This window comes from Sceloporus undulatus, chromosome 1 (genome assembly GCF_019175285.1).
Source record: "Sceloporus undulatus isolate JIND9_A2432 ecotype Alabama chromosome 1, SceUnd_v1.1, whole genome shotgun sequence".
Classification (NCBI taxonomy): Eukaryota; Metazoa; Chordata; class Lepidosauria; order Squamata; family Phrynosomatidae; genus Sceloporus; species Sceloporus undulatus.
Genome location: NC_056522.1, coordinates 85,507,456 through 85,534,605, shown reverse-complemented (window position 1 = coordinate 85,534,605; position 27,150 = coordinate 85,507,456). Strand labels below are relative to the sequence as shown.

Sequence of the window (27,150 nt, the reverse complement as noted above, 5' to 3'; positions counted from 1 at the left end):
CGGCGGTGGTGATGATGATATTGATATCAACAAGCCTCTGAGGCACGGCCAATGTAACTTGCTGTGATTTTTACAAACTCATGCGCAGTGAAGAAAAACCACAGTCCCTTGACCAGGTACACACTTCTGAGAAGTAAAGTTGAACCCGAGGGCAAGTCCATTTCTGCCATCTTTCTAAGAATAATGCCAAAATGTCTTCCATTTTGATCATGCCTAAAAACATGCATTTATATTAACATTTTTTTAAAAAAACTCAATTTTTGGTGTGTCCTCCATTTTTATAAAAATGTGTCCTACATTTGAAAATGTTGCCCTACATTTATCCTACATTTGTCCCGGTTTGGAGGTCCTCACTTATGGCAACCCTAGTTTTGGCCCCAAGTGGTTTTTACTTTTTCTGAAAAAAGAAATCCTACATTATCACAATTGCATTTAATTGGTTGAAAATGAAAATGTATATATTTTTCAGCGCTACTATGTTTGGGAAATAGGGCTTGTTTTCATCTTTGTAAATGATTAGATGCTTCTGCTTGGGAAAATAACTGTTTTTGGCTAAATGGCAAAAACCTCTACATTCTAGTTCATCAGTGTGGCTTTAGCAAATTGCAGATTCATCAGAAAAAAGCATCCATAAACCACAGCTGCTAGGGAAACTGAACTTGGTGGTTTATATTCTTCAAGAGATTACTGTCTTAATTCTGAGAGTCATGCTAGTAGGGATAGAAACACATGCTTTACTGAATTTATGGAAATAGCTATGTTAATCTGGAATATAATTATGCAAAGAAATTTTATAGCACCTTTGAGACTAACTGAGCAAAAAATGTTGTCGCATAAGCTTTTGTATACTTGGTCTACTGAAGCTGAATAAGTAGACCAAGAGCTGTCACAGACTGCCCTGAAGGGGTGGCTTTAAACTGCCCCAGAGAAAGCCAGATTAAGGCCACAGCAATTGCATGCTGTGGCCCCGATCCAGCTTTTTGCCAGGCCAAAAAGAGGCAGCAAAATGTAGGTCCTTTTTGAGCCAGCAACAAGCCAGCTTTTCTGTCTCTGCTGTGGCTTTGCAACGCCCCTGCAGCTTGGGACATATAAACACTGTGCCATTGGAGCGCTGCAAAACAGCCTGCCATGTGATCAGGCAGGCAGCGTGACACTGGCTTGGGGGCATCATCAGAGTGCGGCATTTAAATCCCCAAGCCAGTGCATAGGGGGTGCCTGCTTCATTCCCAAGTCTATGAAAGCTTATACTATAACGTCTTTTGCTTAGTTAGTCTGAAAGGTTCTACTAGATCCCTTTGTATGGTTTACTGAAGTTCAGTAGAGAAACAAAATCATTTTTACCCTAACTGTAAAGGCATACAATAAATTGCAGAAGTGATGTATATTAGGAGTGGGAATCACAGAGCCTTTTGGATGTTCTGGATTGGTGGCTCACAGCATACCTGACCATTGGCTGTGGTGTCTAGAACTGTGGGACTTCCAGCCCAACAGAATCTGGAGAGCCATGTTATTCCCACACCTGTTTTCTATGGCAGCATAGACAAAGCACTTGAAAATAGACAGCGAACATATCTGTATTGCTAATGTCACTAAACATTGTCAGATATGTTTATTGGTTTATTGGATGCTTGCCTTTTTTCTCCACTGGAGCAGTGATCCTTTGCTGTTGACTAATCAAAGAGAAACTAATTTCTGAACAAAGTGAGATTTTTCTTACATGAGATGATCTCACTACTCTAGCTGTACTATTTCCACTTTCCCAAACTCAATTACCTCTTTGGCTCAAAACTATGCTGTTCCTTATGGCTGGGTTTTAAATGAACTATGGTGCACATTTGAGTCATCATGTTCAAAGGGGACCTACCCTGAAGTTTTTTGGCAGGAATACACAGACTATTTATTAATACTTTATTACATTGCAAGCTATGTTCACACTTGTGCATTCCTGCACTAAATGTAACTTTGCTCAGTTGTGTTGATTTAAATGTAATATATTAACAGTCTTTCTTTTTTTAAAGAATCACTTTATATTTATGTGGCACGTAAGAAACTATTTGGGCATAGCTCAGAATAAATCCTTCACAGATCCTGTTGATGTGTGCCTTCAAATTGTTTCCAACTTACGGAAACCCTAAGGTGAACCTTAGGCTGAGCGAGGATTAGAACCCTGGTCTCCACAGTCATAGACCAATGTTCTAACAACTACGTCATGTTGCCTGTACACAGATCCTGCAGAATGTCCCATTTTCTGAAAATGAGGAAATCACAAATGTTTATAATATGGGGCACTTTGTAATTAACCCTGAGCACCAGACAGCTTCTTTCTAATTTGCCCCCAAGAATTCCCTAACTTGTGTTTAATGGTGAACTGATAGATTGTTATCATGAACATGGCCAATTTCAAGTCAGCACTGCTGGATTTTTGATAAGGGGCTTGTGGTGACCACATGCCCAGTCGCAAGATAAGAAGTACTCATCCTTAAGTTTAAAACAAGGTGGGGGGGGGAGCCCTAAAATAAGAGATATAAAATGATGACTGCTTGGGCTTAAAATAGTGTGATTTGATCAAGTATTAATTTGGACAGGTAACCTCCAGAGTCTGGCAATGTTAAGATAAATTAATTTAAATGTTACTCAATATAGGTGGTAGCTTTTAAAACTCCCTTGGGAGGGTTGGATATTCCTTGTGTTCTACTGTTTTTGTTGTGGATGTGATTAATTTGTGTTGTTTGAAATTTACAGTGTTCTCTCTCATTTTTCCTTTATTTTGGAAAAAGTAAGCTCGTGTTTCTGTTTGAGAAATATAGCTTCATAAATGGAATTAGCAGCATGACTTTGTTCCTAATTTCCTGCAGAAAATATTGTGTGTGTGTGTGTGTGTGTGTGTGTGTGTGTGTGTGAGAGAGAGAGAGAGAGAGAGAGACTGACTGATTGACTGACTGACTGACTGACTGACTGATTGATGATAGATTTCATGATTTGACAAGTCATTTTATTTGACTGAATGGAATCAGCTCTTAGAGATGCATAAGCATAATCGCACAAAGACATAAACAGATATGATATAGATAACTAGGTTGATCAGTTGTAATAGACCATTTAGGATATATATGAATCTATTTGCAGTACCTTTTTGATAACTCTGCTGAAGGTCACCCTGACATTGGTGATACTTATCCTTGGAAATCTTTTTGTGCAATAGGCATGACTCATTCCATTCTTTGTTTAATGTGGAAACACACCAGTAATGTTGATGACAGAGTGACTTGGAGATCTCTCATTCACAGGCTTGCCATAAGTCGAAGTCGACTTGACAGCAGTTAACAACAGCAAACACCAGTAACAAAAGTCTGTCAAACCATGTCTGATGTGGCTTCAATTCTATCAGTGGTGGGAAATCTGCACAATTAAACTGTAGGTACTAGCAGAAGACATTGTTTTTTAAATGCCATTTAAACAGTGGCGGTACAGCTGGAAGATCAGCTATGCTCAGAAGTATGGAAGTATGGAGCCTTTCCTCCCAAATCTCTCTCTTGAAAAACAAAACATGCCTGAGGCCAGAGAATGACAGAAGTTCTTAATGTATATTACAGGTAGCTGAAACCTGTTAATAAATCCAGTCTCTTTCCCTCCAATGTGTGCATGCTGCTTTGTTCAGCACTGATGTTGCCTTTGGTCAAACAGGTTTTGCAGCATTTTGAATTAAGGATCAATAAAAACAAACACCCCAATACTATTTCCTGTCCTAATTATGCAATTGGTAGTTTACATTTTACTGCTGCAATTAATATTTTATATAATATTTTAAATATGCATACTGTCCAATATTTCACAAGTGAAAATCAGGTCACATGTGGCCAAGCAACATTACAGAGTAGACAAGATGATAAAAGTTAATAATTAGGAAGACAAGCAAGGAACAACTGTAGGAGTTTACTTTTTTTCTGAGCCTACTGGGAAGACAAGATTTTGCCACTCCTCTACTTTCTCATCTGTATAGCTGAGTGCAAATTACTTTTATACTTTGAACTCAATTTGCAGCAATTAAAGTTGGTAGAAGACAGAGAGGAAAAGTGGGAGGAAAAGAGAGAAACTTGGACTTTTTAAAAGTAGCAGAAAAAGTAGGATGGCAGCAGATTAATTGTCCTTGCCAAATCAGGACAGTTGGAGAGAATGAATGTGTGTAGTCTGTCCATAGCCTTTTATTGTGTTTGCCCTCATAACAGCCTTGGGAAATAAATTGCTACTGTATGCATTTGGCAAATGGGAACTGAAAGGAAGTGATGTGTGCCCAGACCACACAAATTCTAGGGACAAAATGGTGTTTATACTCTGTATTCCTAGATCCATGATTAATTATGTGGTGCAACATAAATTGAGACTAATAGAACTTGATAAATTCTAGGGTTGAGATGCAACTGTTTCCACAAAATCACAGTTCTGTCCTTGCTTACCAGGAGGTTAACCTAGAAAAAAATGGCAGAACTTAGTTTTTTGTGGGCTTTTTGAGCTATGTGGCGATGTTCTAGAAGAATTTATTCCTGATGTTTCGCTGGCATCTGTGGTTGGCATCTTCCAGTGAAATGGCGAAACATCAGGAATAAATTCTTCTGGAACATGGTCACATAGCCCAAAAAGCCCACAAAAAACTATGGATGCTGGCCGTGAAAGCCTTCGACTTCACAATGGTAGAATATGTTTCTAACTTTTAGGATTTAATCAGATACTATAATAAATACAAGCATCCAGCTATAAGACCTCTCTCAGTCTCTTTTCTAGGTAAGGAGCCCACTGAGCACAGGTAGGAGGATGTAAGCTCCTCCCAGCCAGTTTAGTTAAAATTAATTCTTTCCCTACTCCCAGAGTAAACATGTTTCAGACTACACTTGCATTGTCATTTGTGATCGCTAGCTCCTTAATAAAAGTGCTGTGGGATTGATTAAGCAAAATATGATTAATCAAAATATATGTTTTAGATATATGTTAAGCAGAGTGTTTATGTTAATTTACTTTCTTTTTTATATTTTTATTATGTCTTAATTATATATGAGTGTATATAGATGATGGTGTATTTGCAGCTGTATGTATTTTTATATTTAATAAAATATTTTAAAATTTTAAAAAAATATTAAAAAAAGAAGGGAAGCTTGGTCCTAAGAAAGCTGTTATCTCTTCTTTGCTTCAAATCATACATTGAACTATCTGTTCTGGATTGTGAGTTTCATATTTGGCAAGATATGCGACTTCTTGCTCTCTGACAAATAAAAATAGTGCACAATGCACATGTCTTTGTGCCACATTAAGCAATCTTGGGAGACGGTTAAAAGGCTACATACACTGACTTTGCTTCATTCGGATAACAAAAGTGTGTCAGCTACCTTAGTGTTTGACCTAAGATAGAATGAATGGGTCAGCAAGAATTCACAATGTTCCTGTGAATGTCTGACAAGTTATAATAAGCAAGCTTTGCCTCATAAATAGCCACAAGTAATAATGGGAAGCCACACTCCTCCTATTGCCTTGTCTCATCTCCACCTCTAGTTGCTAGGACAGCCTTTATTTATGTAAATTATATCAACTCAATCATTGGTGTTCTACTAGTAATAGAAGCTGTTTTCAGATTTGATATTTTCAGTGTATAGATCAATCTGTTATTGAGTGTTCAGTCATTTTAAGGTGAGACCTTAAATTAAGCAGCCACAAGTGGTTGGAATAATCTTATGTAACTGAACTGCCTGCAACGTTAGGTCATGCAGCTGTGTCACTAGAAATTATACTTGCTACACCCATTTTTTGTTTTAAAAATATTTCCCTTTATGTGTAGAAAATAAACTTGGGGTTGGGATAAAATGCGATCAGAGTGTGATTTGAAGGGGAGAGAATGACAAAGCTTCCAACAGTTGCTTTTCTTAACTTTCTGCTGTTTAGTGGCTGTTTTGGTTGTGTCTTTGTAAGCTTGACAGGCAATTATGCAGAGCTTTAAAACATTACTTTTTTTGAAGGATAACTCCCAAGAATTCCTTCGCCTGTATGATCGGAGGTGATTCCATGACTGGTAATCAAAAAATTATGTTTCCAAGTTCTTGTGTTAACACTCCTTCACGAATGGTGTAAATTATGTTTTTTTAAAAGAGAAATCTCTGAGGGAGATATTTTAACTGGTATCTTGTTTGGTCTTCCACTTATCTCTCTCTCTTCCAGTCAAAAGCTAAATTGTTGTTGTGTGCCTTCAAGTCATCTCCAACTTGTGGTGACTCTAAGGTGAACTTGTCACAAGAACGTATTCTTGGCAAGATTTGTTCACTGGGGATTTGCTTTAGCTTCTCATGAGACTGAGAGAGCGTGACTTGCTAAGGTCACCTGGGAGGGATCCCATGGCTGAGCAGGGAGTTGAACTCTGGTCTCCAGAGTTGTCTAGCACTGAAACCACACTGGTTGTTAGGAATACATTTACCTAATATGGTGTGTGATTGGGACTCCCTCTGGTGACAAAGCCTTGGGATTTTATAACCAGCTGTCAATGTAAGCTGCACATATCTCTGTGTGACACGTTAAATGGGTTTGGTACGGATGGCAGTTCATATTCTGTATATATACTGTACATATTTATGCTCAATTATTAGCACATAGCAAAACCCATGTATCTTGTATTGAATATAAATACCATTGTATTCAGAGGTTAAGTTTGAATAAGTAGAGTAATGCTGGAGATGTATTTTTAGACAGGGCAGATCCCACTTGGGTTGAAAAAATAATGAATCACATTAAAATGCCAATGTGTTCTAAAATGTCACTCTATTATGTGCTAATTATGGTATCAACTACCAGTAGTTTCTTTATGCCTGTCTTTTCCTTCTGTATGCCCTCTGTTGATAACAATCAGCCATATTTTCCCTTCTCACTAAAGGGATTGGTTTAAGATTTACTTATAATTTAATAGTAATTTAATCATAGCAAACAGAAGCCCTAGAAAGTGTAAAATAATTGGATCCATCAACCATAGGTAGCCTATTCCACTATTAATAGCTCTTCTACCAGGAAGTTTTTAATAATTAATCAGAATCTCTTTCATTATAATTTGCTTTACGTTCATCTGGAATTGTAATTTGCTTTGTATTCATCTATCTGGAGCATCAGAAAACATTTAGTATCTCGAAAATACTAGAAGGGGTCTCATCCCTAATAAGAAAGGTTCCCTCAACACATCAATACATACTTTTTTAAAAAAAGGTAAGATGCCATGATTTGAGACTTTTTTCTGAAAAAAATAATTTGTACAATTCATATTGCTAAAAAAAGTGTATAAACTCAAAAAACATTAAATAAAAATGGAGAAAGTTTCATTCTTACCAAGAAGAAAAAGACTTTTGGAATTCTTTGGCCCAAAACACTCAATAGAAATAATCCTGTCTGAGACTACTTTAACTGCCCTCAGTGCTAGGGAATCCAGAGAATTGTAGTTTATTGCAGCATCAGAGCTCTCTGACAGAGAAAGCTAAATGTCTCACAAAACTATAGTTCCTAGAATTCACTAGCATTGGGCCAGTGCTGTTAAAGTGATCTCAAACTGGATTATTTCTGCACTGTGTTTTGAACCTTAGTTCTTGTATGCAACAGTGGAATTACATACCGAATCTGGAATTGTATCAGGTAGATATGGATGCACCAATCTAGATTCTATATCAGCTGGCCTGCTATGCATCTGCCTGAACAGTGTAGGTGTTGTTTTATGATAGTGTACCAGGAGTTAAGGTTTTAGAGGAAGTTACTTCAGTTATGTTGTGAGTGCTTCTGGTAATATGATGCCTTCCAAGCCATATACTATACTGTTGGTGAGGAAAGATTAATTGAAGTTTGAACAAATAACTACTTGACTTTCTTTTCACATCTCTGTAAAATTAGTCATGGAAGCTGGGAAAAGTAAGTTCAATCTTCTAAGGTTCATGCTGCTTAATTCAACAAGTGCCCTGAATAATAATGCTTAATAATGTTTTAAAAGAAAATTTGTATAAATTTTACTCTCCCTGTTTACCCTCACAGTGCAATCCTATACATTTATTCTCCGAAGTAATTCTTAGTTTGTTCAGAGGGACTTACTGCTTGGAAAGTATGCAGCCTTAATTTTGCATGTACTTTTTTAACTGTACTGTTTTTAAGAGCTTTTATCTCTTTGATTGAATTATAAAGAATAATAGAATCATAGAGTTGGAAGAAACCTCAAGGGCCATCCAGTCCAACCCCCTGCCATGCAGGAAATCCAAATCAAAGCATCCCTGACAGATGGCCATCCAACCTCTGTTTAAAGACTTCCAAGGAGAAAAATTCCACTACACTCCGAGGAAGTGTGTTCCACTGTTGGACAGCTCTTACTGTCAGGAAGTTCTTCCTAATGTTGAGGTGGAATCTCTTTTCCTGGAGCTTGCATCCATTGTTCTGGGTCCTAGTCTCTGGAGCAGCAGAAAACAAGCTTGCTCCCTCCTCAATATGACATCCCTTCAAATATTTAAACAGGGCTATCATATCACCTCTTAACCTTCTCTTCTCCAGGCTGGACATCCCCAGTTCCCTAAGTCGTTCCTCATAGGGCATGGTATCCAGACCCTTCACCATTTTAGTCACTCTCCTTTGGACATGCTCCAGTTTCTTCACATCCTTTTAAAATTGTGGTGCCCAGAACTGGACACAATATTCCAGATGGGGCCTGACCAGAGCAGAATAAAGTGGCTCTATTACTTCCCTTGATCTAGACACTATACATTTATTGATGCAGCCTAAAATTACATTGGCCTTTTTAGCTGCCACATCGCATTGTTGACTCATGTTCAATTTGTGGTCACTTGGATTCCCGGATCCCTTTCACACGTAGTCTTGTTCAGCCAGGTGTATCTGTGCATTTCATTTTTCCGCCCTAAGTGCAGTATCTTACATTTCTCCGTGTTGAATTTCATTTTGTTAGCTTTGGCCCAGCTTTTTAGTCTATTTGGGTTATTTTGAATTTTGGTCCTATCCTCTGGGGTATTAGCTACTCCCCCCATTGCATTTTATTCTTTTAATGTTTGACATCAGTTAATTCATTTCAAGTGAATTAAACTATGAAACTGTTCTAGTTGGGTTAGATTGGACAGAGGTCCTGTCCTTTATGCTTTCACACCATAGATTGAGCAACAACAAGAAAATTTGGGAATGTACGGCTTTCCCAATATTGCTGACTGCTACTGCTGAGAAGATATGGGGAACTGAAGATGAGCAGCATTTGGAGGCCACATAAGTCCTTTTCCATCTTAGTCCCTATTTTCCTTTTTTTCCCCATTAACCTCCCCCCCCCCCACCAATCTTGGTCAACCTCATTTGGACACTTTCCAACCTTTCCATGTCCTTCTTGAACTGTGGTATTAACACAGTATTCCAGATTAAGTCTAACAGAGCAGATCTTCAGACCAGGCATTAAAGCCGGCCTGGGGATGGAGTTGGGGCATTGCATTCACATGATGCATGCCCTAACTCTGCCCCTAGGACGCTGTGATGCCGCACATCACTCCACACAGCACACAGTATCATGGCACTCATCTGGCACTGCATCCATATGAGGCTTAAGGAGCACCATATAGCCACAGAGCCATGGCTATCATGCCCTTTCCAGGGCGCAAAAAGGAGCTGCTTTTTGCAGGTCCTTTTTGCACCCTGGAAAGACCAGATTGGGGCCAAGGAATACGGTTTCCCCAACCCCAGTCTGGCTAGGAAAGGGGCGGCATCATCCCATCCCAATAAAATGGTACTGTGGGTTCCTTCCATCTGGACACTATACTCCTGTTGATGTGCCTAGAATTGCGTTGACTTTTTTGACCACCACATCTCACTTTTTACTCATAGAATTCAAAGATATAGCCGTGTTAGTCTGTAGAACCAGTATGTAGAGAGATCTTGTAGCACCTTTGTGACTAAATGAAATAAAGAAATTGGCAGCATGAGCTTTCATAGACTTCAGTCTACTTCCACAATTCAAATACAAAAGCTCATACGGCCAACTTCTTTATTTCAGTTAGTCTCAAAGGTGCTACAAGATCTCTCTACATACTAACAAAAATCCACCAAACAGTGATACCTTTATTGGCCAACTGAAATGGACAATATACTTGTTGCAAGCTTTCGAAGCTTCTTCATCAGACAAGATGTAACCACCAAACAGGAGAAAAATTAGAGATGTTAGTAAGATGCCTGCATTTTGTTCTTTTTGTCCTTAGTTAAGATGGTGTGAGGAGGGTATCTTTAGCAAGCTGGCCCCTCCTCCTCTGGCCATGTGGCAATTGGGCAAAGTCCACCTGGAAATTTAAAGTCCATTTACATATCAACAAGGACTCCTCTTTTGCAATCCAATATGTCTACATTCCTGTGAGGCCACATGCCTCTTTGTAGGAAGAGGACACTGGACTCCTTAAGAAGTCTCCATGCTTTTGCATCAGGAATATTTTGGTAGGTGTTGAGGTAAAACATGTCAATTTGAGAAATAAATTTTTTGTTTACCTTGGCTGAAGGTCCCAGTCTGCTGGCTCTCTCATCAGCTTTGAAAGTTTTCAGCACGTATATTGTGCATTTTGGTTGGCAATAAAGGCATTACTGTTTGGAGGATTTTTGTTTGAATTTACTAAACGGCCAACACAGCTTACCCCTGCATGTTCTCTACATACTATTTACTGATGTTTAACTTTTAGTCTACCAAGACCCTAGATTCTTTTTACATGTACTATTATGAAACCAGGTCATGCAGGCCTATGAGTAACATCTTCAATTTCTTTCTCCTTTTTGCATGATGAAGAAGCCAGTGTGACTTTGAAAGCTTGTAACATGTAATTGTACATTATGGTTGTTCCAATAAAGGTATCATTGTTTGGATGTTATTGGATTTACTTAGAAATAGAGTTTAGCTGTCCAAAGAAAAATTTCAGGGTCCTGAGAGGGCACCCACGATCAGTATTTAATAGGGGAATTTTATTAGCTCAGTTGCAGTAGCCAAAAAGGTTTGGACAACTCAAAGCAGGGATCAAGGCTGTGTATACCGGTTCCAAGAAACAGACCTCCAGAATGTAAACTCCAAATGTAATTTTATTTGTAAAAAGGAATCGCCATTCACACAAAGGCACACTCACACATGCACTCACAAGAACTAACAATATAAAAGTGCGACTTTAAGGATTGCAGAAGGTAATACTGTATTGGTTCTAGAAGCAAAGGTTCCAGTTGGAGGATTTTGTGAGGTGAAATGGCTCAACAATTGCCTGTAGTGCTGAGGAGTCAAGCAAAGTACAGTACTGACAGCATGTCTCTGCATCTCAGGTGAGACCAAATTGGAAGTGCCTTTGGTAGCCATATTTATAAGGCAGAATGTATCCCGGGACAGATTTTGGGATTAAAATGAATTTTCCAGGAGAGCAGAATGAGAAGGGATCTTGTAAATAACTGGACAGTAAAGAACAGCCGGCGGACTCCCCCGATGAACGGCGTTGCCGCTGGGAGGTTGCGCCGACCGAGGAGGCCCTGCTGGGCCTGGTACACCCCACCATGCTTTGTTGGGGCCAAAAAATCATCTGATTGGCTGGCTGAGGGGCTGGGGAGGAACTTGGCCATCTAGGCGGCTTGGAGGACCTCTCTATGGTACTGATTTCTGGTCCTCCAGAGAGCTGATTGGTCAGCTTCCCTGGAGGGAAGGAGTGTGCTTCCTGCCCCTCCCTCTTTGCAGTGGCCTATATAAGACCTTGTTGCCCAGCGTTCAGGGCCATTTTTGCTCGGCTCCCCACCCTCCCTCCATAGGATTGGTGTGTTTTTTGTCACAACTGAGGGGCGGAAGCATAGGCCATGATCTGCTGAGAGTGGTTTCCAGGGCTATGGAGCACTGGAGAGGGAGTCCTTTGGACCCGGGTATATTGAGGGCATACGTTATGGCCATTGCGGGGCCCATTACGTTACCCGGTTACTAGGGGCTTAAGGGATAAGAGGCAATCGGAACTTCATATAGCTGCAAGATTGCGTTCCCTAGCCCATAGGTCATCCCAAAATTGCAGTCATCGATCAACCGGGGTGTTGTTCGATTTTACAGATCATGACCTTATGCTTTGGGCCAACCCTACACTGTTTTAATGTTGAGTTAATAAAGTTGTGGCCATTCCTCCAACTTTGGTGTTGTGTTTATTGTGGCAGCGCCCCTCCTAGGAAATTGCAAATGTCTCTGGAGAATGGAGTATTTCCTCTAAAGGGAAGTGTACTCGAACTTTTGCTCTTTTGCAAACACCAGGTCTATCGCCCACCATCACTCCTATGAGTGAAGGGATTATGCAGATTCTGATCTTGATTGATCTGTCCTGGCCATATGCTCTTGAGCTTTACCTGTACTGAGCCATGGTTACAGATGTTCTTATATGGCATGGCTAGTTTCCTGCATTGGCAGTGCCTTCTCAGCTACATACTTAAAACTTGGTTTTGGAAGAGTGGTGTAGAGGGAGGCTAGACCTTAGGGTAACAACTGACAGGCATCTCACTCATTTCTTGAAATTTGGAGACTGAAAGAACATTTATTTGGGAGGCAGAATTTTTATTTAAGGGGGAAATGCCCTCATATTGCCCCCTTCCCCATAGCTACCCCCTGCCTCTAGGGAAATTGAAAGAAGATTCAAGATACAGTTTGTAATGTAGAGGATCTATTATAGGCTGGTTTCATTAATTTGGAAACACAAGAATGGGCAGATTAATATGCTGATAAATGAACAATTGTAAAGTGACAGGAAGATGGGTTGGATAATACTGTGAATACTATATTCTTTAAACGAATGAAATCACAGTGAATAGAATTTTAAGCCCCCCCCCCCCCACAAATAACTTTAAGAAAATCTTAACTAAAGCCCATAAGCATTCTTTGTTAAGAAATAATTTGCTCTTTCTCAGGATTCAACTTTTATTAAGAGGTTATATGAACTTCAGTGCTTGCTAGTCAGGTTAAAAACTTGCTGTAAGAAAATCTTTAAAATGTTAAGGCATTTGTATTCCTCATATTGAATCCAACACTGATTTATCTAGCCACTTAAGCCATTGCTAATTGATTCAAACTCACTGATATATAACAATAAAGTTTTAAAATTCATTGTGCTCATATATTTGGATTTTTATTGGTGTTGTCCTTTTGCAAATATGAATGGAATTGTTCATGTTTAACAGGATAGGGAGCATGTGGAGTAGTTTGTAACTGTATCTTCAACTTACAGAAAAGTATTCTTCAGTTCAAATGGACTGGCCTTAATATGAGAATGGTTTTCCTTTTTTATGTCCCTCAGGTTACACTAAGCTGTTCTCAGCTGAGATGCCAGATAAAACACCAGAGGGTAAAGAAAGCTTATCCAGTAGTGAAGGTCAGTATTCTTTTCTTCTTGACAAATCTTTTTTTCTCTCCAGAATATATGCTGAGAGAAAGATAATATCTCCCTTTTATTGTGAATTTAGCTCATGAAATATACGATTCTCATCCACACTCTTTTAGACATGATTACTTAGAAAACCTAGATGTATAAAAAATATGTGTGGAGGAGATTAGATGATTCAGTCAATATTTGATACAGTAGGGACATTTTCAGTGTCCTGTATGGTGTATGGTAGGGGAAGGATCAAAAAGAGGGGCTGTAGTTTGTAATCTGAATCACATTCACATATGATGCAAGTGTGTTTGCTCATCATGAAGAGAAATCTGTCTACAGTCCTCCACTTGCATCACTGTCTTGTGCAAGGAGAGTTATAAATATGAAGTGAAGATATCTGCTATCGGTGGAAGCTGTTCACATGAAGTGGAGTATGTATTCCAAAATTTTGATTCACATGGAAAAAAGTCCACAGATGGCAAAAGCATTCAGGCCATCCATGCACAGGAGGGCAACAGAAATGATAGTGGGGAAAGAAGAGCTAGTACATTTGCCTGACTCACATGGTAAATAAAATACTTTCAGCCAGCCTGAACAGAGCTCAAAATGTGATATGCTTTATCACCTTTTTAAAACAAACAAACAGATAAATAGCACAATCTTATACATGCCTATACACAAGTAAGTTCCATTACTTTCAGTGAGGTTTAGTCTGAAGTTAGTACAGACCTACAGCTGATTGTTTTATTTAATGTGTGTTATATTTTAAACTTCCTACATAAATTTGAATTAGATAATGAGGAAATTGAAATAGTCAAAGACCTGGGATCAAATATTGCCTAGAATGGAGACTGCAGTCAAGAAATAAGAAGTAGTCTAGGAATGGGAAGGGCAGCCATTAAAGATTTAGAAAAAGATCCTTATGAGTAAAGATATACAATGGAGCACCAAAGTTAGAATCGTCCAGGTTGTGATATTCCCAATCACTATGTATGGATGTGATAGCAGGACTGTGAAAAAAGCAGATTAAAAGAAAATCAACTCATTTGAGATGTGGTGTTGGAGAAGAGTGCTGAAGATACCGTGGACAGCCAGAAAGACAAACAAGTGGGTTCTTGAGTGAATTAGCCCGGAAATACCGCTGGAGGCCAAGATGATTAAATTGAGGCTGTTGTACTTTGATCACATCATGAGAAGGCATGACTCATTAGAATCATAGAATCGTAGAGTTGGAAGAGACCACAAGGGCCATCCAGTCCAACCCCCTGCCATGCAGGAAATCCAAATCAAAGCATCCCCGACAGATGGCCATCCAGCCTCTGTTTAAAGACCTCAAAAGAAGGAGACTCCGCTCCGCTCCGCTCCGCTCCACTACACTACACTACACTACAGAAAAGACAATAATGCTGGCGAAGATTAAGGGTAGAAGAAGGAGAGGTAGACTGCACACCAGATGGCTAGACTCAATTAGGGAGGACAACAGGCATGAGTCTGCAGGAAATCAGGAGAGCAATGGAGGACAAGGAAACATGGACATGTCTCATTCACAAGTTGCCATAAGTCAAAGTTGACTCAAGGGCAGCTAACAACAACAATCTCCTTCACCTTGAAATACATTGAAAGGTAAGCAAAGTGTGAACCCACAGGATGCAAAAGATCTTTCAGAGAAGAATGAGAACATAGATATTAATGTACTATACAGTGGTACCTCGGGTTACGAAATTAATTCGTTCCGCCGCCGCTTTCGTAACCCGAAAAGCCTTCGCAAGCCGAAAACCCATAGGCGCTAATGGGGAAAAGCCACGATTTCGTGTGAAATAGCGCCGAAAAGCACCAAAATTTTCTTCGTAACCCGAAATAACCTTCGTAACCCGGAACAGTTATTTCCTATGGGATTTTTTCGTATCCCGGAAATTTCGTAACGTGGGTATTTCGTATCCCGGGGTACCACTGTATTGACATTTCTGTAGCTGTCTGACAAAATGTTATCCATTAACTTTACCTAATTGTCATCCAATAACATCAGTCTCTGTTTTGGTTCCTGTGCTGTTATCAGTGTCATTTTGTGAAAGTACTTCAACAAAGATTCATTGTTTTTCAAAGGTTTATTTCTGTGTGAACTTTCTGCTACTGTAGATTATGGATTTGAATGAACCTCAGTATTTTTCACAGAAAAATAATTATCTATTTACAAGTATTTCAGTATCTGGACAGAAAAGTGTTAGAATTATATCTGACACCCCCCCCCCCCACTTCAAAATCGGAAAGAAAGTGGCACTGACAGTCTGCTGTCTGAGTAAGTATTGGTAGCCCAAGGACATAGCCAGTTACCCTTAGTAAGTAGGCGATTATGTTTGAGAAAAACAACTAACATTTACAGGCACTGCACATATTTTTTAAAATCTGTTCACTATAAGTGACTTCTCTCCTGAACATGTGTCTTTCTCAGTGTAAATCTAACAGCAACCTGATTTTGAAGTTTATTGCACTGGCCCTAAAATGGGCCCAGTGCGTTCTAAAACGTACGAGTGCACATGTAGCAGGATGGGGCCAAGAACCCCATTTTACCACACGCTGGAATGCCACCTTTGCCACCAGGCGTTCCAATTGTGTCCCCGTTCCGTTCCAGAGGGTGCCATTTCTGAGAACGCTTTAGAACAGTTCTCAGAAATGGTACCCTCTGGAACGGAACGGGGATGCAATTGGAATGCCCGGTGGCAAAGGCGGAGTTCCAGCATGCGGTAAAATGGGGTTCTTGGCTCCATCCCGTACTGTGCGCGTCTGCGCGCATGCACTGGCCATTTCAGGGCCAGTGCAATAAACTCCTTTGTCTCTGCATAATGTATGAAATCATCCAAAGATGCATAGCTACACAGTCCTTACAAGGAACACATGGAGTGCTAGCTCTGTGTCTGGATTGTGTCACATCATAGTACTGATGTGGTCTTGCAAGAGTACTGGTGGAAGAGCCTCTTTTACAATGAAACAAAGCACACCAAGGATGCAAGCTACAAGAAAAGAGATTCCATCTCAACTTTAGGAGGAACTTAAGGGCTATTCGACAGTGAAACAAACTCCCTTGGAGTGTAGTGGAGTCTCCTTCCTTAGCGGTTTTTAAACAGAAGCTGGATGGCCATCTGTTAGGGATGCTTTGGTTTAGATTTCCTGCACGGCAGGGGGTTGGACTGAATGGCCCTTGCGGTCTCTTCCAACTCTATGATTCTATGTAGACAGCCAGTTGTTATACAAAAGTGCTTTCTAGCTATAATTGTTTCTGTGTAGGGGTGTGTGCGTGTGTGTGTGTGTGTATGTGTGTGTGTGTCCTTACCTGAACTCTGAATATCATACAGTTCCTCTGGCACTTAACTACAGGAAAATAGAGATCAAAGACATTAAGGAATATCTTCTGCTGCCAGAATAAAAGTCTCATTTGGATGTAACAGTAAACCATGGTTTTCAGTTACAAAGGCAAACCTAGTCACTCCCTAGGGCTATGTAGTTTTACTTCCTCATCTGAAATGGCTGCAAGGAGGAGACTGGAAGTTTTCATATTCTTGTTGACTAACTCCAGTGTATGTCATTTGTATATCAATGACAACAGTGATTAATAGAAACAAGCCAACTTCAAACCAGAGCATATAAAGTCAGCTTGTTTCCCTTAACTAATAGTAAAGATTAAACACAGTTTGGGGTTCTAATAACAGAATGATGGTCAGCCTGAAATGTATGCAGAAGAGTCCAAGCTCCCTACAGCCATTTCAGAAGAGGAAAGGGAAGTTGGGAAGATATGAGTTCAGACTTCACTGTGGCTTCCACTTGTAAAGGGTTGAGGACAGGAAAGGAGAAATTGCAGCTTGTGGGCCCTGTGTATCCGTTGGGCTTCTTTTGTGCTCTCTGAAAAGCCCTGAACCCCAGCCTCCCAAACATTTTTAATTTCCCCCAGCAAAATGGCTTTTAAAAATTACAAACACATGCATAACACCACCAGAAATGTAGCACATTGACTCTCCAGACTCCCTACTAACTACCTCAACCTATTTCCACAAAAATAAAATGCCATGAAAACCAACCGTATTTTGATTGATTCCCAGAAGAAGAAGTCATATTTGTGTAACTATTGATTGTTCCAGGAATGGCCATGGCTTTTTTGGATACATGGCCTCTGTTTCCTCCAGAATTGTACACTCCTGATTTAGAGTAACTTGACCCAACTTACTGTGAAGTTCAGTGTACTGCAGTTGCATCTTTTTTTCCCTTTTTTATATAGTCTTTTAATGAATTTTTAATATTTTAATGCTTGTTTTTAATTTCATAAATTGTTTCATTGTTTTTGAATCTTATATTTATATTGTATTAATACCTTTTTATTCGTTTAATTTGTATTGTTTTAAATATGTTTTTAGCCACCTTGAGTCCCATTATAAGGGTAAAGGTAGGATACAAATGAATAAAATGATAATAAGTTTTAAATTATTTTGTAGTTTGGCTTTGGATGAAGTTTTTTCTTTGGCTGACAAAGTGACATTGAATGATGATGTAATGAAACAGATTGCTTCATTTTCTACCATTGATTTGTCTGTTAAATGACTGTGTAGTTTAACACTGACAATAACTTTAAGCAATTAAAAGAGAACATATTCCTCTAATTACTTTACTGAAACCTAGTCCTTGACTTGGGGGTCTCTGATGAATGGGTAGATTGTTTGTTCTTGTATCTCTTCTCCCACCAAGCCCTTTAAAATAAAAATGACCTATAACTGTTTTTAGTCTTCTTCTCATCAAATCCTGTGTGGTTGGTGTGTTAATGTTCATGAGGAATGTTCATGAGGAATACATGTGTATTTGCCTTCAAGTCACCTGTTGATTTTGGACTTTTATGGATTTCATAGGATTTTCTTGGCCAAGAAATAGTCAGAGGGAGTTTTGCCATTTCCTTCCTCTGAAATATTGCCTGCAGCACCTAATATTCCTTGGCAGCCTGCCATCTAAGTAGGCTGACCTTACTTAGCCTCCAAGATCTGGTGGGATCTGTGCCTTTCTTTGAGAGAGAGAGAGAGAGAGAGAGAGATCTAAATATTGTGTTTGCTTAGGAATCCACACATTTGCAAATCAGTTGTCCTAGTCATCAGCAGAACAGAAGTGGGATGATGAGCATAACAGCAAGAATAGACTAATTATAAGACTAGCATAGTACAGTACAAGATGACCTTAATCTAACTAATCTCATTTCCATTGTTTCATATTTTAAAACTGGTGGCAGAGTGACTCAATCTGAAATCACTTCTGTACACAACCTAGAAAATAAAAGTTAGTTTTGTGGACCAGAGCTCCCATACTCCCTAGTCAGCTTGACTAAGGAGCCAGTTGTCATCTACAAAAGTAAATTTCCAAGTTCTGCATTTGTATAAATCAGTAGTGAGCACTTGGCTGGTATTAATCTTCATGGGAGAAACCTTTATCTTCATATGTCTGAATATATGAAGCCTGGAAACAGCCCTTTTTGTCTCTTTGGCCCAGAATAAACAGGTATGAAAAAGCAGTGTGATCCTGTTTTTCTCCAAAGCAGGTGGAAACCCCACTGCCCACATGGCCTACTCCTAAGGTGGGTTGAATAAGTGTGGGCCAACCACTAGTGTTGTGTCAAGCTGTACCGCTGGATATTTTTTTGTTCTTGTTGCCTCCCAACCATACATGGGCACTGTCACACAAACACATTGCCTGTACCTCCTACATCTCCACAGATGCCATCCCATTGCATGGCCACCCCTTTGATTGGCCATTCATTTGCATGTGTGATGCTCCACTGGTACAGGGCATTGCTGCATCTGTGTGTGAGTGATACTTTGGCAAAGCACAACCATAGAGGGCCCCATACATTCCCCCTTCACTCCATGCCCCCCTGGTTTTTAGCAAGGTGTGCGTCATTTAAATGCCACACTTTCAAAATGGCTGGAAACACTTTATTTAGCCCATCTGTTCCACCCCCTTCTCTTTTTTAAAATGACAGTGAGAATTTTTCAGCATTTTCATATAAGCTTGCATGTTGCATACATAACAAAATATGCAAAGTGGTTGTGATGGTGAACCGTTTACCATCCAACAGGTAAAACTCTGCATGTTTCCTACTGCTATTGCTGTTGTCTGCCTTCAAGTCATATCCTCCTTATGGCAACTCTATCTCACAACTTGTCAAAATTCTGACTTGTCACACACACAATAAATTTCTGGCCTACCTTTTGCACAGAAACCTTCTTGCAGCTTGACCCCCCCCTGCCCCCCTGTGTGTGTGTGTTTTGTTTCTATTTGAGAAGCGGGTTCCATTATAACAGGAAATCCTGACCTTCTTTCCTGGTATGGTTTATCACCAGGCTGTTTCCTTTGCAGCTGGCTACTTTGTGGGATGTAGTAAACGAACAATCCATTCTTCTCCTGGTAAGCCAGGAAAGTTTTTCATTGTTTCTTTTCAAAATTGGGTTTTCTTTTCTTTTCTTTTCTTTTTTTGGAGGGGAGGGGAGAATTCGTTAGGCATCTGGGTAAAACATCATTTTAGCATGTTTTCTCCATCTCTTCCTGAACAGCTGTAGGAGACAAATTTATCCAAGCTATTTGTATTTCAGTTTATTGGATTTAAAATATCTTTCCTCCCCACTTTACGTCATGATAATATTTGATAATGCACACTTCAGCTTGTTGCAAAGAGAGAACAGAATTCTTATTTAGATGAAAACAAAGGTCACTTCTTAAGATTAATAATAAAAAGCCAATTTAAAAATACCGAGAGAAGAAAAGCGAAATAAAAATAAAATATCCTCTGTTTATAAAACTGATGATATCTTTGGCCATCTCTTCTGCTCAGATATTACTTTACTTGTGTATTGTGCCTCTCTACATGAAGCCAAATGTGTATACAATGTAAGCATTACAGTGGAAGAAGCAGAACACAGATTACGTATAACAACAGAATTTAACACACACACACACACCCCTGCTCTGAGCAGGATGCAACAGAATGCCTTGGACCACCAGAGAAGCTAATTTAGACATGGAAGGTCCCCTGACGTGCCTAGTATTGCTACAGGTCATGCACTCATCCTCTGAATGCAAAGATACTTTCTGAATAATTGTTTGGAAAATGAGGGAATACCCTCCCATCTCTTCCCATGACATAGTGTGAAAATATTTGCCTTGGGGATACTGTATATTCGATTTTTTGACACATTAGGGTTTTCTTGTGATGCCTCTTTCTACTTGAATATGAAGAGTAGAAGGAAACAGGAGACACACATTCTTAATACCTCTCCTCCAGCTTTGGACTTCCCTTCTCTGACAGGCTCCCCAAAGTCTAGGTATTAACATTTTCAAGAGTTGATGTAAAACTTCTGTTCATTGAAGCAATGCTGTAGTGCAGGAGCTGGCAACTGTGGCTGTCCAGGGATTATATCTTATTTTTTTCGCTGAAATTGGGCCTCATTTTTTTAAAAAATATTTAAAAAGAGGACTAGCATAATCAGTGATAAGGAATGTAGGATTGTGATTCAACATTTTGATGAACACAGTTGTCCACCCTAGAAATGGCTTGGATTAAATATTAGGAATAAATTTTTATCCTATCTTTATGTTCTGATATTTAATGAGCTAGAAGGCTTAACTCACTGAAAAATAAAAAATTGATGCTCCAGATATTGTCAGGCTGTTGATTCACCGTGTGCGTAAAGGTTGAGCCAAAACAATGTGCTTTACAGTATTTTGTATTATCTTTTGTGTGAGTATAGTGAGCCATTGGTATCCACTGTGGTTTGGTTCCAGGAGCCTCAATGGGTACCAAAGTCAAGGATGCTCAAGTCCCATTATATACTGTATAATGGCAAAATAAAATGGTGTTCCTTACCAAAAAATGGTAAAAACAAGGTTTGCTTTTGGAAATTGATACAATTTAAATGTATTTTCAATCTGTGAATGATTGAATCTGTGGATACAGAATCCATGGATTTGGAAGGCTGACTGTATATGTAAAACCTTGCTTTCTTCACTTTCTAGGTCTTGTGAATATGGTCACAGCAGCTGCTAGGACACTGTAGGATTAATGCAGTTTGATGTTGCTTTAACTGTCATGACTCCATCCTGTGGGATTCTGGGATTTGTAGTTTGTTGTGGTTCCAGAACTCTCTGACAAAGAAAGCTAAGTATCTTTCAGAACTACAGATTCCAGAATTTCACTTTGAGCCATGGCCTTTAAATTAGTGTCAAACTGCACTTATTCTGCAGTGTTGATGCAGCCAATGTTTCAGTATCATCCTTTCTGGAAGTCTAGTTTTGCTCTTACACTACCACATGGGAAAATGCATTTATTTTCACTTCTAGTGAAGCATTTTTCAGTACCTAGATGTTTGTAGCATATGTCTGCCATCACATCTATAGAGTTTGGGAGTAGTTCAAACATTTATCTTAACAAGAGCTTGTGGGTTAGCAAGTTTGTTTGTGTTTTTGAAGTAGTAAGAGTCAACAATATTCCTTTAAAAGCCTATTCTACTTGCCAGAAGCCTTTCTGACTTGTCTAACCTAGTGGTAATGGCAGGAATGTCTACCCCCCCCCCCCCCCCCATGCCACTTGTAGAAATTCATTCATTCATGTATATCTGGCCAGTTCCTCAGTTCTGGGACCCAGTCATCAATGCTGGAAGAGTTCCTTTGACATAGTGCCTAAAGCAAATAAAAAATAGTTGTGAATAAAAAATGACTTAGCAGCCTTGAAAAATTTATTTCCAGGAATTCCTGGCTCTTAAAGCATTACTGTAGCAATCAAAAACCAAGAGAGAAGAAAAATAATGCCAAAAAATAAAAAAATAAAAAAAAATAAGAAAAGAAAAGAAAGATAAGCTGATATTCACAAGTGCAAATAATGAACATTTATTGTAACCTGTTGTGTTTTGTCACAATAGGAGCCATCATCTATATATATTCAGATTCTGAAAACAAGCTGTTAAAGCAGCTTACAGAAAGAATGGCGTTTATCAGACGGGGTCTCTGCAGCTCAGATCCGGGGCTTCTGTGGATCGGGCAATTCGCATTCACGTGATAATGAGAATGTATTTTCATACCTGGTTGCTGTTCTGTTGCCCTTCTGAACTGAGGGGGAATCAAATCGAAGGAAGTCACGTGATGCGGATTCAGGCAAAGCGGAGTGAGTGCAAATTGTATTTCCACACTGGTGCATGCCATGGGGGATTCAACGATTCGAATTGGGACCCTTGCGTATGCCCAGTGGGGCCCTGAAGGCATCCTGAACCTTTGCACTTCTGGGGCTAAGAAGGGAGCCTGGCTCCACTTTCATGCGAATGCTAGCCACACGTGAATGACAGTTGCGCCTTTCTTCCTCCCTTCTAGTTTCCCATCCCTATCAGCCAAATTCAAAGGGTCCTCCGTGTCAGAGCCCCGAGCCATTTCAGCCACATCGACATCTATCCCAGTGGTCCCCAAACTGCCCTTTAAAGAATCCTGGACTTCAGCTCCCAGAAGCCTCAGCCATGTTGGCCAATAATAATAATAATAAATAATAAATTTTTATTTATATACCGCCTTTCCGGAGATCAAGGCAGTTAACAGCATATTAAAACACAAGAATATAACATCATCAACAACCATAAAAACCATCATAAAATTAACTCATATCATACATCTACATTACTACAATCTAAAAAATCTCAAGCTAGCGACAAATGCTGCTGAGAGGGGAGGGGGGAGTACTTCAGGGGTTAGGGGTAAGCCTGCTGGAACAGGTATGTCTTTAACCCCTTTTTGAATTGGTCCAGCGAGGTGGCCGAGCGGAGCTCGCCAGGAAGGGAGTTCCAGAGCTTGGGGGCCGAGGTAGAAAAGGCCCTCTGAGTGGTGGTAGTATATCTAGCTTCTGGAACCCTTAACAATTGCTTCCTGGCTGACCTGAGTGTGCGAGGCGGATTGTATGGAGAGAGGCAGTCCTCCAAGTACGCTGGGCCCAAGCCATTTAGGGCTTTATAGGTAATAACCAACACCTTGTATTGCGCCCGGAAGCGAATAGGCAGCCAATGAAGGCCTTTAAGGACTGATGTTATGTGACTGGCCCTGGAAGTACCAGTTGAGATAGAAGATTTTTAGAGTTTCATATTTAGTATGCATATATATGTAGTTTGAAGAAATAAAATAAAAGGCACATGCATTGGAATGAATTTGAGAGGCCCAGGAATGCAGGCAAAAGAGCAAGATTTAAGACAGAGTGACCCAAGGCTCTGACCTCGAGGATCTGGAAATTGTTGTTAGTTAAAGTTAGCAGAGAGACATGAATCCTGGAGAAGAGATATCTCCGCAAGGACTAGAAGGGGGGCAAAGACAGATAGGGCTAATGGAATGTGGCTAAAATGTACCTTTAATGTATTCATGCATCTGTACCCTGATTGTACGAAAATCCTATATGTTTAACTTTTACCATATCCAATGGGATATGCCAGCTAGAGTTCTTTGTTTCTATCCTATATAAAGCAGCCATTTTTCCTTGTTCGGGGCTCTGGGATCTTTGTTGGAATGTGAATTCCTCCCAGAGTGACAGCTGTCTAAAATAAACAATCTGTGTTTTACAAATTCATCTTGGTCCCCTCCTTTCTGATTCTGTCAGACCGGGTTTGCTGTGAGTCAAGTGGAAGTGTTTTATCAGTTTTCCACAACACAGTGACCAATCTTGCCGCCATATTCTGCACCAATTGCAGCTTCCGGGTATGGTACAAGGGTTGCCCCATGTAGAGCGCATTGCAGAAATCCAAACGAGAGGTTACCAGAGCATGTACTACCGTGTCAATGTCCCCCCGGCCCAGGTAGGGATGCAGCTGGCGTATCAACCGAAGCTGATAACAGGTGCTCCTGACCGTCGCATCCACCTGCGATGTAAGGTGGAGCAACGAGTCAAGGAGCACCCCCAGACTGCGAACAGAGTCCTTCACGGGAAGTGTGATCCCGTTCAGGACAGGTGGAAACACCGCCATCCCCGAGCCCGGAGAACCTATCACGAGCACTTTCATTTTCTCTGGATTCAAACTGAGTCTGTTTTCCCTCATCCAGCCCATTACCGACTCCAGACAGGCAACGAGAGGAGAGATGCCATCCTTGGTCACTGAATCAGTCGGAGACATAGAGAAGACTATTTGGGTGTCATCAGCGTACTGATAACCCCATGCCCCGTGCCTCCGGATGATCTCTCCCAGCGGTTTCATGTAAATGTTGAAAAGCATGGGGGACAGAATGGCTCCTTGAGGGACACCAGATGTAAAGGCCCTGTTATCAGAGCACACATCCCCCAGCTGCACCATCTGGAACCTACCTGAGAGGTAGGAACGGAACCACTGGAGTGCAGTGCCCCCGATTCCCAACTCCCCTAGGCACTCCAGAAGGATACCATGGTCAATGGTATCAAAAGCCGCTGAGATGTCCAAAAGCACTAACAGGGACACGCTACCCCTGTCTATGCCTAGACGAAGATCATCGACCAAGGAGACCATGGCGGTCTCAACCCCGTAGCCTGCCCGAAAGCCGGTTTGAAATGGGTCTAGATAATCCGTCTCATCCAAGATCGATTGAAGCTGGATTGCAACCGCCTTCTCGATCAACTTCCCTAAAAATGGCAGTAGCGATACTGGCCGATAATTATTATGCATCAGGGGGTCGAGGGAGGGCTTTTTTAGCAATGGTTTTACAGTGGCCAATTTTAAGCTAGATGGAAATTGCCCATCCCTCAGTGATGTATTAATTATACGGTGTAACATGGAAGTTACTACAGTTCCCCCCCTGAGCCGCTAGCCACAAGGGACAGGGATCGAGGGAGCAAGTTGTCTTCCTAACACTTCTAAGGATCTTGTCCACTTCCTCGGTACTAACAGACTCAAAATGATCCAGTACAATTGAGTCCACGGACGATCTGGACCTCTACTCTGGTATCTGCACGAATACTAGCATCAAGATCAGCCCTTATCTGAGAGATTTTATCCGCGAAGAAGTTGTTAAATTGGTCACAGCAGGCCTTAGATGGTTCCAAGATAGGGTTCGGGGCAGGAGGGAGCCGAGTAAGCTCCCTCACTACCCCGAACAGCTCTGCTGGACGCAACTCCGTGGACGCGATACATGCAGCATAGAACGAATTCTTTGCTGCATCTATCGCCTCTCCATAGTCCTCCAAAAGAAGGTCTAGGAGAGCCTTGTCGGCTAAGTGCTGATGTCTACGCCAGTCACGCTCTAGACGTCGCAGCACCCGCTTCCTTGCCCGGAGATCTTCCGTATACCAGGGCTGTTTTTTGGAAGCAGGCCTGAGAGGACGCTTGGGAGCGATGCTGTGTATAGCCCTGGAGAGATCTGTGTCCCAGATGTTAGTCAGGGCGTCAACGGAATCGCTGTCATTTCCAACCATATAGCCCTCTAGGGCTTCTTGGAACCTTTTGGGTTCCATCAGCCTTCGAGGGTGGACCATCCTAATAGGTTCACCATCCCCGGGGGGGATCTGGGTGGATGCCTTGATTTTTGCCTCTACCAGGAAATGGTCCGTCCATGACAGGGCGGAAATGTTGGTTATTTCCACCCACGGAATCTCCATGTACGTACAAAAGACCATATCCAGTGTATTACCCGCAGAATGCGTAGGCCCCGTGACCAGTTGAGACAGACCCATGGCTGTCATGGTATCCATGAACTCCCGAGCCGCACCTGATGGAATATGGTTGGCCGCGAAGGGGATGTTGAGGTCCTCCAGGACCAAAAGCCTGGGGGACTCCAACACCAGCTCAGAGACTAACTGTGTCAGCTCGGTAAGGGAGTCTGTTAGTGCACAGGGTGGCCGGTAGACCAACAGGATCCCTAGACTGTCTCTGGCCTTCAGGGTCAAGTAAATACACTCAATATAGGAAGTTTGTTGAACATGGTTCCTAGATAGAGACAAGGTGTTCTTATGAATCAAGGCAACCCCCCCCCGCCCACCTAACCCTTGGTCTGGTCCTTCACTGAGTACCCGGCAGGTAGGGCCTGAGCCCACACAGCTTCCCCTTCAGGCCCCATCCAGGTCTCAGTAATGCAAGCCAGGTCACAGTTGTTATCCTCCAGCAGGTCATGAATGATGTGGGTCTTGTTCTTAATGGACCTGGCATTGCACAGGAGCAGAGACAGGGTTTGTGGTACGGTTGGAATGACCCTCAGATCTCTTTGGTTAGAAGAGCGACAGGAAGGAGGGATAGATATTAAGCATCGATCTCACCTTCCCCTGTAACGCTGGTCCACTCTCCTACCGCCATACCTCCCCCTGCCCCACACTACTCCAATAGGAGCCCCGCTCATACCAAGGGAATTACCCTCTGCCTCCCCAACCAAAACACTCCCCACATCCATACCCTCCCCCTCCCCCCGCAGTACAGCAATGATGGCAGAGAGGAGATACCCCAATCATCCTCTGCCATATTGCTAGCATGGGTTCGCCAGGCAGCAGCAAGAGAGAGTCCTCCTCCGCAGGTGGAATGTCCCTCCCCCGAAGACTTAGGGAAGAAAGGCTCTGGCATCCTCCAGGGCCAGCAAGCTGGTTATGAGGGGAAGGCTGCTCTCACCAGCCCTTCCTCTCCTTAAGACACAGGCAGCAGCAAGAGAGAGTCCTCCTCTGCAGGTGGAATATCCCTCCCCCAAAGACTTAGGGAAGAAAGGCTCTGGCGTCCTCCAGGGCCAGCAAGCTGGTTATGAGGGGAAGGCTGCTCTCACC

At 41.2% G+C, this 27,150-nt stretch overlaps 1 protein-coding gene across 1 annotated transcript in view; it reads left to right on the top strand.

Moving 5' to 3' along the window:
• Positions 1-27,150, top strand: part of PLEKHG1 (pleckstrin homology and RhoGEF domain containing G1) — a 224,315-nt gene that overhangs the window by 80,764 nt on the left and 116,401 nt on the right. The window contains 1 exon segment of the mRNA XM_042452173.1: positions 13,320-13,394. Within this exon segment, the coding sequence (XP_042308107.1) occupies positions 13,346-13,394 (49 nt within the window). The 5' untranslated portion in view covers positions 13,320-13,345.